This window comes from Falco rusticolus, chromosome W, assembly GCF_015220075.1.
Source record: "Falco rusticolus isolate bFalRus1 chromosome W, bFalRus1.pri, whole genome shotgun sequence".
NCBI classification, from domain to species: Eukaryota; Metazoa; Chordata; class Aves; order Falconiformes; family Falconidae; genus Falco; species Falco rusticolus.
This window is the reverse complement of record NC_051209.1, coordinates 24210416-24226449: the sequence shown is the minus strand read 5'-3', so window position 1 is coordinate 24226449 and position 16034 is coordinate 24210416. Positions and strand designations below refer to the sequence as shown.

General features: G+C 38.1%; 1 protein-coding gene across 1 annotated transcript in view; it reads right to left on the bottom strand.

Moving 5' to 3' along the window:
- Positions 1–16034, bottom strand: part of LOC119140856 (junction-mediating and -regulatory protein-like) — a 123173-nt gene that overhangs the window by 12983 nt on the left and 94156 nt on the right. The window contains exons 5-7 of the mRNA XM_037372488.1: positions 14160–14325; positions 11636–11823; positions 1416–1502 (exon numbers count right to left, since the gene is read on the bottom strand). Coding sequence (XP_037228385.1) covers positions 1416–1502; positions 11636–11823; positions 14160–14325 — 441 coding nt within the window. The remainder of the gene's footprint in view (positions 1–1415; positions 1503–11635; positions 11824–14159; positions 14326–16034) is intronic.

Sequence of the window (16034 nt, the reverse complement as noted above, 5' to 3'; positions counted from 1 at the left end):
AGACAGGAAACAGGAAAAGGAGAAGAGGACTAGAAGCATGTGGTGAAAAGACAGAAACTGAGCAATGGGGCAAAGAAGTTAAAACAGAAGCATAAAGATTATAGCAAGAAGAAAGAGTAGTTCTACCACCATACCTGCATGTTTCATTTGCAATCAGGTCAAACTGAAGCAGTCTCAAACTCAAGGGTTTTTTTGTCTGTTTTGGGTTTGGTTGTTGTTGTTGGGGGGGAGTGGGGTGTTTTGAGGTTGTTGGGGGGGGGATATTTGTTTTTAAATAAGAATAGTGAAATTGCAATTCTTATTTGGTTTCAGGTTTGGACACCTTTGAGATTATCTTTTCAAAATTCTTCATGAAAACTAGTGGCTGAAAACCTATTTTACAATAATAGCAGAAATTTTCAGTCAAATTATTAACAGAAGACAAAAAAATTAGCATAAGGTTCTTTATGAAGTGCAAGCGGGCAAATATAATGAAAAAGCCCTGTAGTGTTTCAGAGACAAAAAAGTCCTCCAGCTTTGTCATCTTATTTTTAAGAGAGTGATAAATGGACTGCAGTCCACATAGCAAATTCCTTTGCCTTATTGTAAGAATTGAAAATAAATAATCTGTTTTTTTAACTTCCCGAAAGAGTACACCAATACATCCAGTCTTTCACAAGTAGCCTTTTCATAAAATAAATTATGCAGCTGACTTCCTGGACAAATATATCAATGTTAAAAATGTATAAGGATGAAATAGAATCTCTTTTGCTAATCTAATTGAAGCCTGAATTAAAAAGACTTGTATTTCAATGTATCTTTGTCAGTGATCTTTATTAAATATTGATACTATATCAGCTCCCAAGACCTAGCTCAGTATTTGAATATTCTTTAAGATAAAGTCTATCACTATATAAAGTCTAACACAACAGTCAGACTAACTAGCCTATTCTCTGTGATGAGGCTGTGCAGAGAATTGTGGAGCATGCAACTGGAACTACATACTTTATACAATACAAAGTGATTTCTTTTGTAGAGAAAAAATAATGAACAAGCTTATTAAGATTCAAGAACAAATGTGTATGGTTTCTTTACTCATTTCAGCATATCTGAGACTGTACTCAGAGATGTCCAGAATCATCTATGTGCACATGATAACAAACTGCATGCAGCCTAACCCTAGCAGTAATCACTTAGACTGTGAACCCAGTATTAATGAACTGTTTTATTTGCTTGGGTTTAATGTCATCCTAACACAGCTATATACTCCCCCTTACCAGCATAACGAGATACAGAAATCCATGATCCAAAGGTCAAGAATACACACTATCTTTTAAAAACAGCTATCACTTTGAATGTTCTACTAATTAATGTATAATGAGGAATGCAAGCTATTAACTAGAGGCTAAACTGAACAGCAGAAAACTCAAACTTACTAGCTGAACAGTATGGAGCATCTTGTATTCCTCCTCACTCTCGTGATGATGCTGGATCTTTTCATTATGCTTTGTGATACAGATCTCCTGTAGAGACATAAAACATTATTTATAAAATATAAATTTTCAAATATCAATTTACAGTGTATAATGTCATATGTAGCAAACAACACTAAGATTTAGAAAAATAAAAATTACAAAGCCCATCTCAGACAAGCTAATTTAACCAGGCTAATTTAACTTACAATAAAACCATGAAATAGAAACAAACCAAAGAAAAACCAACCCAAACCTATTACTTTTAACTGTCAAAAGAATATATATAAGTAACAGCTGCTTGAAAAGCTTATTCTACAATACTAGTACAAAAGTGGCAAGAAATACTGATTTGTCAAATACTTCATAAAACTGTTGTTGCAACTCCATGTATTTGTATACTTTGATAATAACTAACTCCCAAATATACTACGTATTTCTGTTTAGGCAACTAGGCTGCTTCCTGTTTACAACTGTCAGTTCATCTTTTGCACGTACGATTTGCAAGCATGAACATTGATAAAGTTGTTACAATTTTATGCATACACAAGCAGGTTGACATTATACCAAGTTCATGTCTGTAATGTCTGCTTTAAAAACAAGCATTTATTACATTGCCTGCAAATAAGAACAGGTTAAAAATTAAACAGGACATGTTACAATAGATGCATTGAAGAAGTATGACACTTAAGGTAGATTACATAAAAAGAACTGAATTAAGTATCAATTGCAAAGAAAAGGCATGTGCAGGAATTTATAGTAGCAAAGAGAAAGACAAGATCATAGGACAATACTGAGGGCCAGGAAATCAGACAGTAGGGGCAATGAAATTAAGCCCAGAACAAGCACCAGACAGAACTAGGTCAAACGTGCAGTTAGAAACAGGACTCATGGCTGTATAAGAGGGGGCAGTGTTAGGAAACTGGAGTGTGACTGTAGCTAGAACACCAAAGTGAAGGGCTTTCCAGGCATCAGTCAACTTGACTTACTGGGTGGAGCCAGACAGGAGCTTTGCTGTCACAAGCATTGCTTGAGGCAGCTGATAGAGTATCAGCCATCAAGCAAGATACTACAGTAGTGGCAGAAAGACTCAAAAAACAAGGAGGGGAGGGATAAAAAAGCTCATAGTTTTGGACACGGGGAACTGCAGAAAAAGCTATGTTCTCCTAAAAGCTATGGACATACTGTGATCAAGATTCCTCTACAGGGAAGAAATACCATGCTGTCTTGAATGTTTCTAAACAGTAAGACCATCAATTTTGCTACTGTATACAGGTAACACTCCAACAAGAGCACAGGTTTCTGTAGAAACACTGTCCCAGCTTCATCAGAAGGGGGTGTGTGTGTATCTATATATATCTAAACTCTGCAGGGTTTTATGTTTGTTTGTTTGTGGGGTTTTTTACCTGATGAAAAGAGTTAATCCATTTAATTTGTAACTGCAAAACTAAAAACTACTTATTTTCTACATTTCAAAGACACAGCAATAACTTTGGAACATTATTAGAGAATCTGAAAGATTTTTTGTAATACTACTATTGATTTACCTTTATAGTTTATTCTGTATTTACATGTTAAGTTCAATTAAATGAATATTTAAAGTAACAAGACCATATGTTAGGTTTGGGTTGGTTTTTTGGGGGTTTGTTTTGTTTGGGTTTGTGTGTGTTTGGTTTTTTTTTACAGGTTGGCAAGACTAAAGAAATTGAAACAATACGTAAGATACGTTAATATGCAAATTACAGGAATATACTCTCACAAATACTTGGGGGGGCACACTTTTCTGAAACATTTATCTTTAGCATCAATATTTAAATCTTTCTGATTAAGAGCAATAATGAAAGATATTTTAAGCATGTAAATAAAGAGGTTAAACCAGACCAAAGCACATTTGGTGCTGACTTTCATAGAATCATTTAGGTTGGAAAAAACCTTTAAGATCATTGAGTCCAACTGTTAACCTAACACTGCCAAGTCCCAATAAACCATGTCCCTAAGTGCCACATCTACATGTCTTTTAAATACCTCCAGGGATGGTGATTCCACCACTTCCCTAGGCAGCCTGTTCCAATGCCTGACAACCCTTTTAGTGAATTTTTTCCTAATATCCAATCTAAACCTCCCCTGGCATAACTTGAGGCTGTTTCCTCTTGTCCTATTGCTTGTTACCTGGGAAAAAGAGATAGATAACCACTTCACCACAACCTCCTTTCAGGTAGTTGTAGAGAGCAATAAGGTCTCCCCTGAGCCTCCTTTCCTCCAGACTAAACAATCCCAGTTCCCTCAGCCGCTCCTCATAAGACTCGTGCTCTAGACCCTCCACCAGCTTCATTGCCCTTCTTTGGACACACTCCAGCACCTCATTGTCTTTCTTGTAGTGAGGGGCCCAAAAATGAACACAGTATTTGAGGTGCAACCTCACCAGTGACGAGTACAGGGGGACGATCACTTCCCTAGTCCTGATGGCCACGCTATTTCTGATACAATGCTTATTTGTACTAATAAAGAAACAACCTACTTTCATGTAATTAAATTTCTATAACTTGAAATAATAAAAAAGACTAGGAGGGGCTGAAAACATGTTGCGGCACATCTGAATCATCTTACCTAACTACAGAAATGGCCAAAAAAAACCCCTAATCAAAACAGGTTGCAATTTCATAGGGACAAATACAGGGTTCTTTCTACCTGTAGACAAGATTAAGTGACTGCAAACAAAGGATGAAGAAAAAAATAGCTAGGTGACGATATTAAAGAAAATGATATGGATTATTATGGCAGATGACAAGTGGAACATAAACCAACAATCTCATACTCTGGCAAAAAAGAAAACATCATGATTGGGTGTATGAGGAGAAATATAGCCTGCCACTGTGGTGGTGCACTTCTCCCCCTTCTTTGGGCTGTTCTACGACCCCAGTAGTTGCTGACTAGGCCTTGGTACCTTGAGTAATGAGTTGGGCAGTTAAGCGCCCCTTGACCATATCAGGAACTCCTACTCGGCTAAGGCAGAGAATGGCACTGTCTGTACTGGAACTCCCATTGACTGGTCAAAGCAGGGAACAAGAATGGAAACAATCAATTATTCCCTGACAACCCCAGAACACTCCTGCCCAAATCATAGCCCAAGTGGTAACACGAGTGGAACGATACCATTGTTCTTGGAATTTCTGAGAAAATTACTGACTTGGGTTGTGGCCAGGAAGGAAATTTACAGATGACTAAAGCCAATCATCTCACAGCCTTATAAACAGCAGTCCTAAAGTGAGACCCTTTTGAGATCTCCTGGACTGCAGCGGGCTGCGACCAGCATCTCCCTCTGAGCAGGAAGCCGCTCAGAGCTTGTGAACTAGCAAGTTTGCAATACTAGAGGGACTGTCACAGAAAACTGACGATGGGGCCTGGGCTGATACCCCTGCTCCTCGAGGCTCAACCCTTCGCCCATTGAGGAATGCAAAAGGCATTAGATGTATTTCACTGAACTTGAGGGGAACTTTTAACAGGTATACCTTTGTTCTAATATACATTGCTAGCTTGAAGTAGTTAGGTTATTTTGTGATTTGAACAAATTTTCTTGATTTGCTTTGCTGCTAAAATCCTATGAACACATTCTCTCTCTCTTTCTCTCTCTCCTCCCTTTAGATACAAACCATTGTCCAAGTCTGAGACTAAGATTGGACCTAGCCACACCTAAGCTTTCTAAGAGTTCAGAAAGCAAGGGGGTCCACTCTGAACCTTGTGAATCAACAGTAGAATTCCCCTTACTCTTTATATTTCTCTAGATCTAATCTGTTGTCCAAGTCTGAGACTAGGAATAGATCCAGTCACACCTAAACTCTGTGAGAGCTTAGAAAGCAAGGGGGTCCACTCTAAACCTCGTGACTCAATGGGAGGATCTCCTTTACCCTCTTACACCTTTGATCTTTATAAACTGTTTCCAACTCAATTTTGACTTGATTTCAATTTGATTTATCTCTGTACATTTACTCCATGTAATAAGTAATAGAGTGAACCTTGCCATCGAATCTTGTGCAGTTGCATTTCCACAAATTCATATTAAATCTATTTCACTCAAACCCTTCGGTGGTGATTTTGTAAGTGACCTGACCTAAACCACTCCTTTTGCGACAGCCACACATGTGAAGTAATCCTTCCTTCTCAGCACTGGGAAAGCAAGAGCATTATGTCCAGTTAGAGCCACACTTCAAGAAAGATGTTGACCAACTGTATAGAATTCAGAGAGCATCAAGAAGTAATGTTCATTTCTCTTTTATCAGCTGACTGATTTCTGTAGTATCAAATTGTACTTCTATGGAAAAGATAGAAAGGGAGAGCTGAGCAACCATTTCAACCCTCATCACTGGATACACTACCATGTTTAAGACTAGTAACTTGTAATATATGTAAAAGAGATCTGTATCAGTATTATATTTAACTAGTTCCAGTGAGCCTTGCTTTCAGGTTAAAAAGGATCTCAAGTAAAAAGGTAGCTTCTCATTTAGTAAGCTTAGTATGTGCAGAGATCATATTTTATTGCAAGTATTCTATGTAGTTATGCCCTTATATAATAATAATAATAATAATAATAATAATAATAAAGCATACCAAGTAACCCTATGTCAGCTGTCACTACAACTAAGCAACTAAGTAACACTTGTCTTGGCATGGGCTATGGTTTAAACTGTGGGCTTGAAGAGTAGTAAAGGTGTCCTATTAAATGGACATGAGACATGAGGTCATCAAAGCATGTGTTATGAACATACCTCAAACAGTTTCACCAACCAGTTGCTTCTCCCAGTCTGCTCATGATAAGGAATTTGATTTCTTCATAACCCTATTTTTTCAAAGATATTTTTCTAGATGCATTCTACATAATTTATTTTTTTTTACATTGACTCTTTGCTATAGATTTAGCTCCCTAATAAAACAGCTGTTTGTTTCATATGATAACCTAATTAATGCTACTGTGTAGCCAGCAGGGGTAGACTGGGATAACAATAGAGATATTGAGCATGAAAAATCTGTAACTAGCTTTCAAGAAAGAAGAAAAATAATGAGACCGCTATTAAAATCTTATTTTTGAATAACTAACTCAGTCATCAATGCAAAGGAACATCAGGAAATGATTGCTTAACAAATGCAAATAGTTTTATATAACAAAAAAAAGAGAATAATGAGTTTATACTCATGTTAGTACAGTGAAAGAACATCAACCACAGTAAAACCATACCTTTAAAAAATGCTGGCTCAGTAACTCAGAATCACAACTGAAAGAGGTTTCTAACAAATCTTTAGCAAAAGTTTCTATATAAAGGTTTGGTACAATTATTTGACAACATTATTAAAAAATAAAAGCATCAACTGCCAAACCAGGGAAAGAATTACTGGAAAAAAATTAATAGAGACTATAGTCACAGAAGTTTATATTTATATTACATAAAATCTTATTCTACACACAGTAATTGATTCCCTCTCCATTTGTTATCTCCTCAACAGACAAAATTTTCAAATACCCAAGATGATGAAACTACCTCCTCTGAAAAATAAAAAACAACAATAGAGAATTGTTTCCTATTGTTTTCTTAATCGTGATATCTGCTGCTACAAAGGAGGCGTTCTCCTAAGGGAATCTTCAGTCGCGAGGAGGAGGAGGAGCAGTGGTGTTAGGAACACAATCCGAAAAACATTAAGCAGACTCTCATCTCAGTTCAGCAATAAATGTTTCTTAACTGAGAGTTTTACCACATAATATGTACTTTCCAAATCCAACCTAAAAAAATCATCCTTTTCTCCACTTAGCATTCAGTCATCGCTGTGCTCATTATCACCATCTAGACTCCACTTCTGCATCCCATCGAGCTCTTTGTTCTGCATGCTTAAAATAAACTGCAAACTCTTTTAGAATAAGAATCTTTTTTTCCTCACAGATTTCTAAAGTACAATGATCCACATCAGGCACTATAAGTAGTGTTCATTAACAAAAAGTTTTGCAATATCATTAGAATAGTCACTCAAGATACAATGCGTCCATATGTTTGAATCAAACACACAAGAGTCTTGATTTTTCAGGTAATTACTAATAAGCTGTACTGGGTTTGCGTGGCAAGGTTTTGCTAGAAGGGGAGGCTACAGGGGTGGCTTCTGTGAGAAGCTGCTAGAAGCTCCCCCCGTGTCCAACGGAGCCAATGCCAGCCGGCTCCAATACAGACCAAGGCTGAGCCAATCAGCAACGGTGGTAGCACCTCTGTGAGAACATTTTTAAGAAGGGGGAAAAAAATGCTGCACAACAGCAGCCAGAATAGAAGAGTGAGAATATGTGAGAAACAACTCTGCAGACACCAAGGACAGTGAAGAAGGAGGGGGAGGAGGTGCTCCAGGCCCCAAAGCAGAGATTCCCCTGCAGCCTGTGGTGAGGACCGTGGTGAGGCAGGCTGTCGCCTTCACCCCATGGAGGTCCATAGTGGAACAGATATCCACCCTGCAGCCCATGGAGGACCCCATGCCAGAGCAGGTGGATGCGCCTGAAGTAGGCTGTAACCCCATGGAGAGTCCATGCTGGAGCAGTCCGTTCCTGAAGAACTGCACCCTGTGGAAGGGATCCACACTGCAGCAGTGTGTGAAGAACTGCAGCCTGTGAGAAGGACTCACACTGGAGAAGTTCATGGAGGACTGTCTCCCATGGGTGGGACCCTGCACCAGAGCAGGGGAAGAATGTGAGGAAGAAAAAGCAGCAGAGACAACGTGTGATGAACTGACCGCAACCCCCATTCCCCATCCCCCTGTGTTGCTTGGGAGAGAGAAGGTAGATAATTCAGGAGTGCATTTGAGCCTGGGAAGAAGGGAGGGGTGAGGGTAATGTGTTTTAAGATTTGCTCTCATTTCTCATTATTCTTCTCTGATTTGATTGGCAATAAATTAAATTAATTTCCCCGAGTAGAGTCTTTTTTGCCCATAATGGTATTTGGTTAGGGATCTCCCTGTCCTTATCTTGAACCGTGAGCCTTTTGTTGTATTTTTCTCCCCCCGTCCAGCTGAGGAGGGGGAGTGATAGAGTGGCTTGGTGGGCACCTGGTGTCCAGCCAAGGTCAACCCATCACTTAAGCTTAATAGGGCTCCGTGTTATTCAGCAATATTAAGAGCAGCTACAGTAAATACCTCTAACAAAAATATCAATCAAAATGGCTACATTATTTTCTCTCCAAGTGCTGCAAAATGGCACACCACTGGCTCTGCCTATTCTTTTTGCTCAAACATAAGTCTTTGATTTCCTCCTGCAAGGCTAAATACATGTTATTCTAATCTGTGATTTTTTTAGTAGATGAAAGGTAAATATCTCACTGCAGCACTCAACTGCAGATAATGATACACTGGGCAATGAAATCAGTAGAGAGCTGGACCTAGTTCTGAGTGCTGTGATGTCCATGCAAAGACATCCAGCAGTGAAGTTCCACACAGACACATTACCTCAGGTCCTGAAAGCAATATAGCCACATTCTTCCAGAACAATGTTGAGCAGTCATGACTGTATTACTTGCGCACGCAGACCCAGATTAGCATTAGTACCATATACATCTCTGCATCATGTCTCTGTGCACAAGTAGGCATGCTGCAACTAATGTTACAGCCTAGAACAACAAATTCCTTCAGCTTAAACAAGGCATTTTATCATAGCATAGCCTGAAAACAAATGAGCCAGTTGAAGATGACTAGTTAATTACATAGATTAGAAGGCATGCTAAAAAAATCTCTGCTCCTGCTTCAGGGTCATTTCTCAACTTGTTAACTCCCTGTCCTGGTTTCAGCTGGGATAGAGTTAATTTTCTTCTTAGTAGCTGGTGCAGTGCTGTGTTTTGGCTCTGATGTGAGAACAATGTTGATAGGACACTGATGTTTTTAGTTGTTGCTGGGTAATGTTTATACTAAATCAAGGACTTTTCAGTTTCCTGGGCCCTGCCAGCAGATGACTGGAGGGGCACGGGAAACTGGAAGGGGACACAGCCAGGACAGGTGACCCGAACTAACCAAAGAGGTATTCCATACCATATGATGTCATGCTGAGTATATATAAACTGTGGGAAGAAGAAGGAAGGGGGGGACACGACATCTGGCTGTATGGCATTTGTCTTCCTGAGTAACCATTACGCATGATGGAGCCCTGCTTTCCTGGGGATGGCTGAACACCTGCCTGCCCATGGGAAACAGTGAATGAATTTCTTGCTTTGCTTTGCTTGCGTGCACAGTTTTTGCTTTACCTATTAAACTGTCTTTATCTCAACCCTCGAGTCTTCTCACTTTTACTCTTCTGATCATCTCCCTCATCCCACTGTGGGGTAGGTGAGCAAGTGGCTGCGTGGTACTTGGTTGCCAGCCAGGGTTAAACCATGACACTCCCATAAGTTAAGTAAGGAACAGCAACCAGCCTGTTGCTGTTAAACAGGTTTGTGTACTCCATAAGGTGCCAGTAGTGTCTTTTCATATTTAGGAGAAAATAGCGTAACTACCATAATGTAGCCTATATTAATTGGCATGACATGACAGATAGGATCTATTCCTTAAAGTACAAAAAAGTCCAGCTTCTTAATACATTTTTCTTTTTACAAAATCACATAAAACAACCTCAATGACTGAGCAAACTACTTTCCATAACTGGCTAACAGGAGACATTTCTCTTATAATAATTTATTTACAGTCTTCTCCATATTGTGTTAATCAGAGACAAGACAGTGACTGAAGAAATATAAAAAAATCCAAAATACAAGATGTACCAACTACTGTTTGGCTTCAGATTTAGGTATAGAAATAGATATATTACTTATGAAGGAGAGGAAAGATCTGAATGTTTTACCCTCAATGCACTAGAACTGTTTATATAAAGGTGTCATCTCCCTTATCAAGTGATGTGACTGGGAACATACAACCCCAACAACCACCCCAACCCCTGATCCTAATTTAGAATGAGGTCTGAAATGAGACTTATGCATAGCCTTATAGTATATAGCATGGGGTGAAAACCTATTTTTAACAAGTATTACACTGCTCTCTCAAAACTTTGATCTATTCTACTCATTAAGTTATCTCACTTGTTAATAATGCACATTGAAATAACTGCAAACTGGTAGGGAACTGTAAACAAGTCATTCTGGAATAAAGGAATGAACATATTTACCTACTAAATTGTTACACAATTTCAAAACATTAGCTACATTAAAACATTTTTTTGCACAACATCCCATCTGCGGCGAATGAAGAGACGGGACGCAGCTTGATGCAAGCAAGTTGTCCATTTATTAGTGATTTTCTTACAATTATATACGTTTCTACCTTCTACATATTACACACTGATTGGTTAAATCTTAAGCGTAAAAAACACTGATTGGTTGATATTTAAGGCACACCGTTAGAACAATAGGTACTTACTAGTTTATCTTGACCTAGCAATAATTTCTATTCCAAGGTTAGGGAGTTTCTTTCTACGCGGCTTTCTTAATTACATATTGGCGCCATCCGTTCCCTCATCTGGCTACTTGTTTCTCTGTCCGTCTGGTTGCCTCCTCAACTGTGCTGGCTCAGGGGTCTGCAGTTAGCTTGTTCCTTTGCTCCCAGGGCTTGTGCCCTACAAGTTCTAACAAGTCTCTATTCATCAGGCTATCAGTACTTGGACTCTTGTCCTTGAGGCCTTGTCCTACACCCAACCATGTAACACAAAGAAAGTTGACTCTAGTTTTATAAAGTAAGAATATATACTAGATTTCCTGTATATTTCCTGAATATAGAGAATCAATGACACATGACGTAAGTTTAAAAGGATGAGGTGAGAGAATGAATATAGAACTAATTAGCGAGAAAACACCCTTGATTCTCTTCTGCAAATACTACTCTCTGTAAAAACATGCATTCCAGCATGTACTTTCCACATGAAAGTATTCTGATTAGTTAATAGAAACAAGTTTATTTGTTGACTTCTTAGTGATTAAAGGTTCCTTTAAAGCTAAATGGTAAACTGAATCTTAAATATATCAATTTAATAATACATGCTATTGTACTTGGTACTCTCTAAAACAGCTTTTAGTAATAGTAAATATAATTAAAAAAATTGAGAGATTTGGAAGCTGTATATGAAATTAAATCTTTTGAAGTTTTATTAAATTTGCTAATTATGCTAGAAGTTTGCAATTTAATAATACCTTCTTATTTCTGAGGTAGGCTTTCTTGGCTGAAATATGTCCACGCTTTGCTTCCAGTTGGCGGAGTTTTCGTTGTAACTTTTGCATCTCCTCTTTTTGCAAGTGTACAGACGTTGCCATATCCTCTTTTTCAAGCATGGCTTCCATACTTTCATAAGTGTCATAATATACCACTTCATCTCTCTTCTCTGTTTTAAAAATATCAGCAATGAAAAAGTCAAATCAATAGTTTGTATTTGATTAGCATTTTGTTTTGTTCAACAACATCCCCCCTCACTAAGTTACAAGATTTAATGTAGAAGAATGCTATAGTCCTTTCAGATGAAGAGCAAAATCAAAAGGTCAGAGGAAAAGCACTGAAGAGCAAAGCACTGTAGGGCTTTAAAGTTTATACAAAGAACATAAATCAGTACCAATGAAGCACAGCCTGGTATTCAGGTAAGCACAGAGCATTAAAGAACAAATACAACTGTAAATGTATACTTGTGTCTGTAGTCTAACTTGATCACAATGTCCATACATGTTTTTGGGTCTCAACTAATACAAGGGACCCACGATGTGCAGCAATATCCTCTGGTTTTCACTACAAAGTTCGGGATATACAGACTCTCTCAAGTCTTTGGCATGAGATTATTCTGCCACAACCTACTATTCATTTCATGAAAGGGGAATTAGACAATAAAACACCAAAAATCCTCTCTTAGGTTTTTGACCACCCAGTCACTGCTACTGTTCAGAGGCTGCAGTGGGAGGGTAAATTCAAAGCAATCCTTCAAAGCATTACAGGCCTAAAAAGGAAGTCATTACTAATAGTTGTTTCAATACTCATAATTTTTAGTCTCCTAAGTGAAGCATTCAGTATAACATTGAGCTCATTTCTGAATGCTGCCTTCTCATCTCTTGCCAAGAAGGAAAGAGAGATTATTATAAATCCCTTCAGAATGTTGATATGAAAAAGCAGCAAAGGCCTCTTGTTCTTTATTTCACTGGCATACCAAGTAGGATATTTTTGTAATACACCAAGAGGGATATACATTACTGCTGGCTGAAACAGGTAGATACAGCTGGCATGACTGTCAAGTGTCTACTCTGCAGCACCAACAAATCTTCTCATTTCACCTTCATCAAATACCTTTCAGGAAGACTGTAACATCTGCTACTAGATTATTTGGGGAGAGGGGCAGGGTTTTCTTCAGAACACTGTCCATTTTAAAAGCTGTTGTCACTTCATGTTATTTGTGTGCATGGTCTCTGCTGCAACCAAAATTTTGATTGTCATGTTAATTTCAGCTCAGCACAGGATATGGCAGGACCAGAAAAGAAAGAACATCACTATACTAACCTTGAAATAAAAACTAATAGAAACAGACCTACTTGAGTCTTTAGTGATCAGTTAAAAAAAATAAATACATAAAATTTCATCCATTTGTAAAACAGGCAAATCATTAGAACCCACTTTGAGACATCAGCGAGTAAAAACAAAACTCATGGCTAACAACTATATTTTGCTACACCCTTATAAAATGGAAAAATTTACATGCAAATTTTGTTTTAGAATACTTTCATGCAAAGTTAAAGATAGGAATTTACAAGTGAAACCCCAATAGCTCAGCTGCAAACGAGTAAAATCTACCAGTTCTAAAACATAATGCTAAATTATGTTTTACTGTTTGAAAAAAACCCTTGGCAACTCTATTGCAACCTCCATCAAACATTCCAAGAGTTTTCTACAAACGGCTTATAGGCATTTGCAAGGCTCAAAAATTTGGTAAGTGCTTAAGCTTCTAACGACTCCACCACTTACAGTAAAACAATTAGAACGATTCCTCTTTAGATATGATCCACACCATTTGAACTTGTTCAACCCACCCCCAACCAAAGCAGGAACCAACTATCACATTCTCTGTTGATAGCAATACATTCACCACAAAAAAACATCTTACAAGGATTTATGGATAGTTATAAGACCCTTTAAAATTCTAACATTAAGTAAAAAAAGGTCCAAAGGACAGAACTGGATTCAAAATGCTGTATGATTTACCTGTACCATTTCCATAGTTTATAACTACACAGGATATAGTAGGTTCTCAAAACATAAGATCAGTGACATGGCAATACAATGAGTTTCAAAGTTTAGCTGAAGGATTCTGATTTGCAGGAATACCTTTTGAAAACCAGTCACTTCAAAGAAAGGAATAATGCCAATGCAAGGGTTTTTTTAATGAGACAAGTCCAGTAATTAAAACATTTCCTCCTCCATAAATTTAGTTTTCCAAACCTTACATAGTATCTTATATGCTTACTTCCAAACACAGACAATGAGAACCAGACCAAAACTTCTGTATGTCTATGTATATGCCTTATGAACAAGTTAAAATTTTAATTTAATGGTACTTATGTTAGAATATCCAGCTCTTCACATGGTAAAGAAACTGTTCTCATTTCATTCCCACAGGCTTTACTACTCTTAGGAAGAAAATTATCTTTTACAGATTACATCTCAATTAAAATGTATAAAATGCACCTGTCATCAGTCTTCTGATGCTTTCAAGTTGTGCTGTCAGCAGCAGTTCTTCACATTTCAAGATCTCAAACTGCACTTCATATAATTGAAGCTGTAGATCATAATAATCAGCTTCTAACTGGTCCAAATGGGCTATGGCTTCTGTACCACCTTTCAGACTTTGCATCTAAATGGAAAGAGAAAAAAAATAAACACACAACTCCAGAATAAGGAGAACAAACCCACAGACTTTATGATTACAGCTAGATACAGTCTGGTACGCCAAATATACCATGTTAAAATTGAACACATCAAGAGAAAGTTTTGATCAGCCACATACTTTCAGACATCTTAAATACCTGACATTTTTTCTGCATGGTAATAAAAAAAAAAAATCCATGGCATTGGATTGCTCTTTGTGACTGTTTAAGTGGCAAGTCATATAGTGAGTAATGTGAAACAACCCTACCGCTTTTTTACTCTACTACTTGATTCTCTGAAGATACATAATGAAATTAGTATTTTCTTATCTTCAACAGAAAAAGTCTAAAAGCTGTTTTGCTAACAGCGTCTAGAAAACTAGAGTTAAAACTGTCAATTAAGTTGAACTTGAAAATACATGCACTGATCCTCTTGTAATGACAACTTAACTGAGGAGATTCTCTACAAATTAAAAAAAAAAGTGAAGGGGATAAATCAGTGATTTTTACCATATTTTGTATATTTTATTGCATAGTTAGCTTTCTTAAAGCAGAACATCTGTCAAGCCACAGGCTTTTATATTACTTTTCCCAGTTGTGGGAGAAGAGGATAGAGTGCGGCGAATGAGGAGACGGGACACAGCTTGATGCAAGCAAATGTCGGTTTATTGTACAGGAGCACAACTTTATATACACTTTCAAAGGCTGCGCGTCTTAAACCAATTGGTTCCTGAGGCTAAGCCTTGCATACTAGGCAATCCCTGATTGGCGGCTAATTAACAGCAAGATGTTGCCTTTCCTTGGCGCCAACTTTGGCGCCATCCGTTTCCCGCTCCCCTGTGCTCTGCAAACAGGCCTTATCATGTTAATTGCTGTCTAGACAAGCTCATCATGTTGATTGTTGTCTAGACAAGCCCGAGCACATTCCCCTCAGCTAACTGATTGCCACGCATGGTCCTAGTTTCCAGCCTGCTCCTGCATCTCCCCCTTCCTGTTGCACAAAAAGAACCCCTGAAACCAAGCAAAACCAAGGCACAAGTAATAGAACAAATAAAAAACCAACTAAGACATGATATCAATGTCAAAATAACCCACTGTCCTCGTTCCGTACAATTTTACAATTTCCCCTTTTTGCTTTTTGAACAGCTAGTACCAGGTTTGCCATGTTCTGCAGGGCCCTTGCAAACATGACAGCAACCAAGGCAATAGCAAACAAACAATACTGCCAATTGAGTGAATGAATGCTACAAAGGCTGAAATTTTCTCAGATTTTGATAACATGTTGCTGCAGTGGGGCGCCTAAAATCCACGCAGCACATACCATCCAAATCCTCACAGCCATGTCCCTGAGCCAACAACAAAGGCAGTAGCAATTTTGACTCACATTCTTAACTGCCTACCAAACAAGGTGATTTAACTCTTTAATGCTTTTCCTACAGTTACTCTGGGTAAGATAAGAACCGCTGCGATACACGTTCCTATCATAGCCTCCTACTACATTAACATCTACAGAAAGACAGTTATCGACAAAGTGTAAACAATATCATCTTTCTTTTAAATTAACATTATACATAGATGGAAGGGCACACCAAACAAGAACTGGTTCAATCAAAAAGTTCGAAACAAACATCGCATGCCTTCTTTGAACACACCTCTGGGGTCATTCCCTTCATTCCCTCTCTTTTTTATGCAAAGA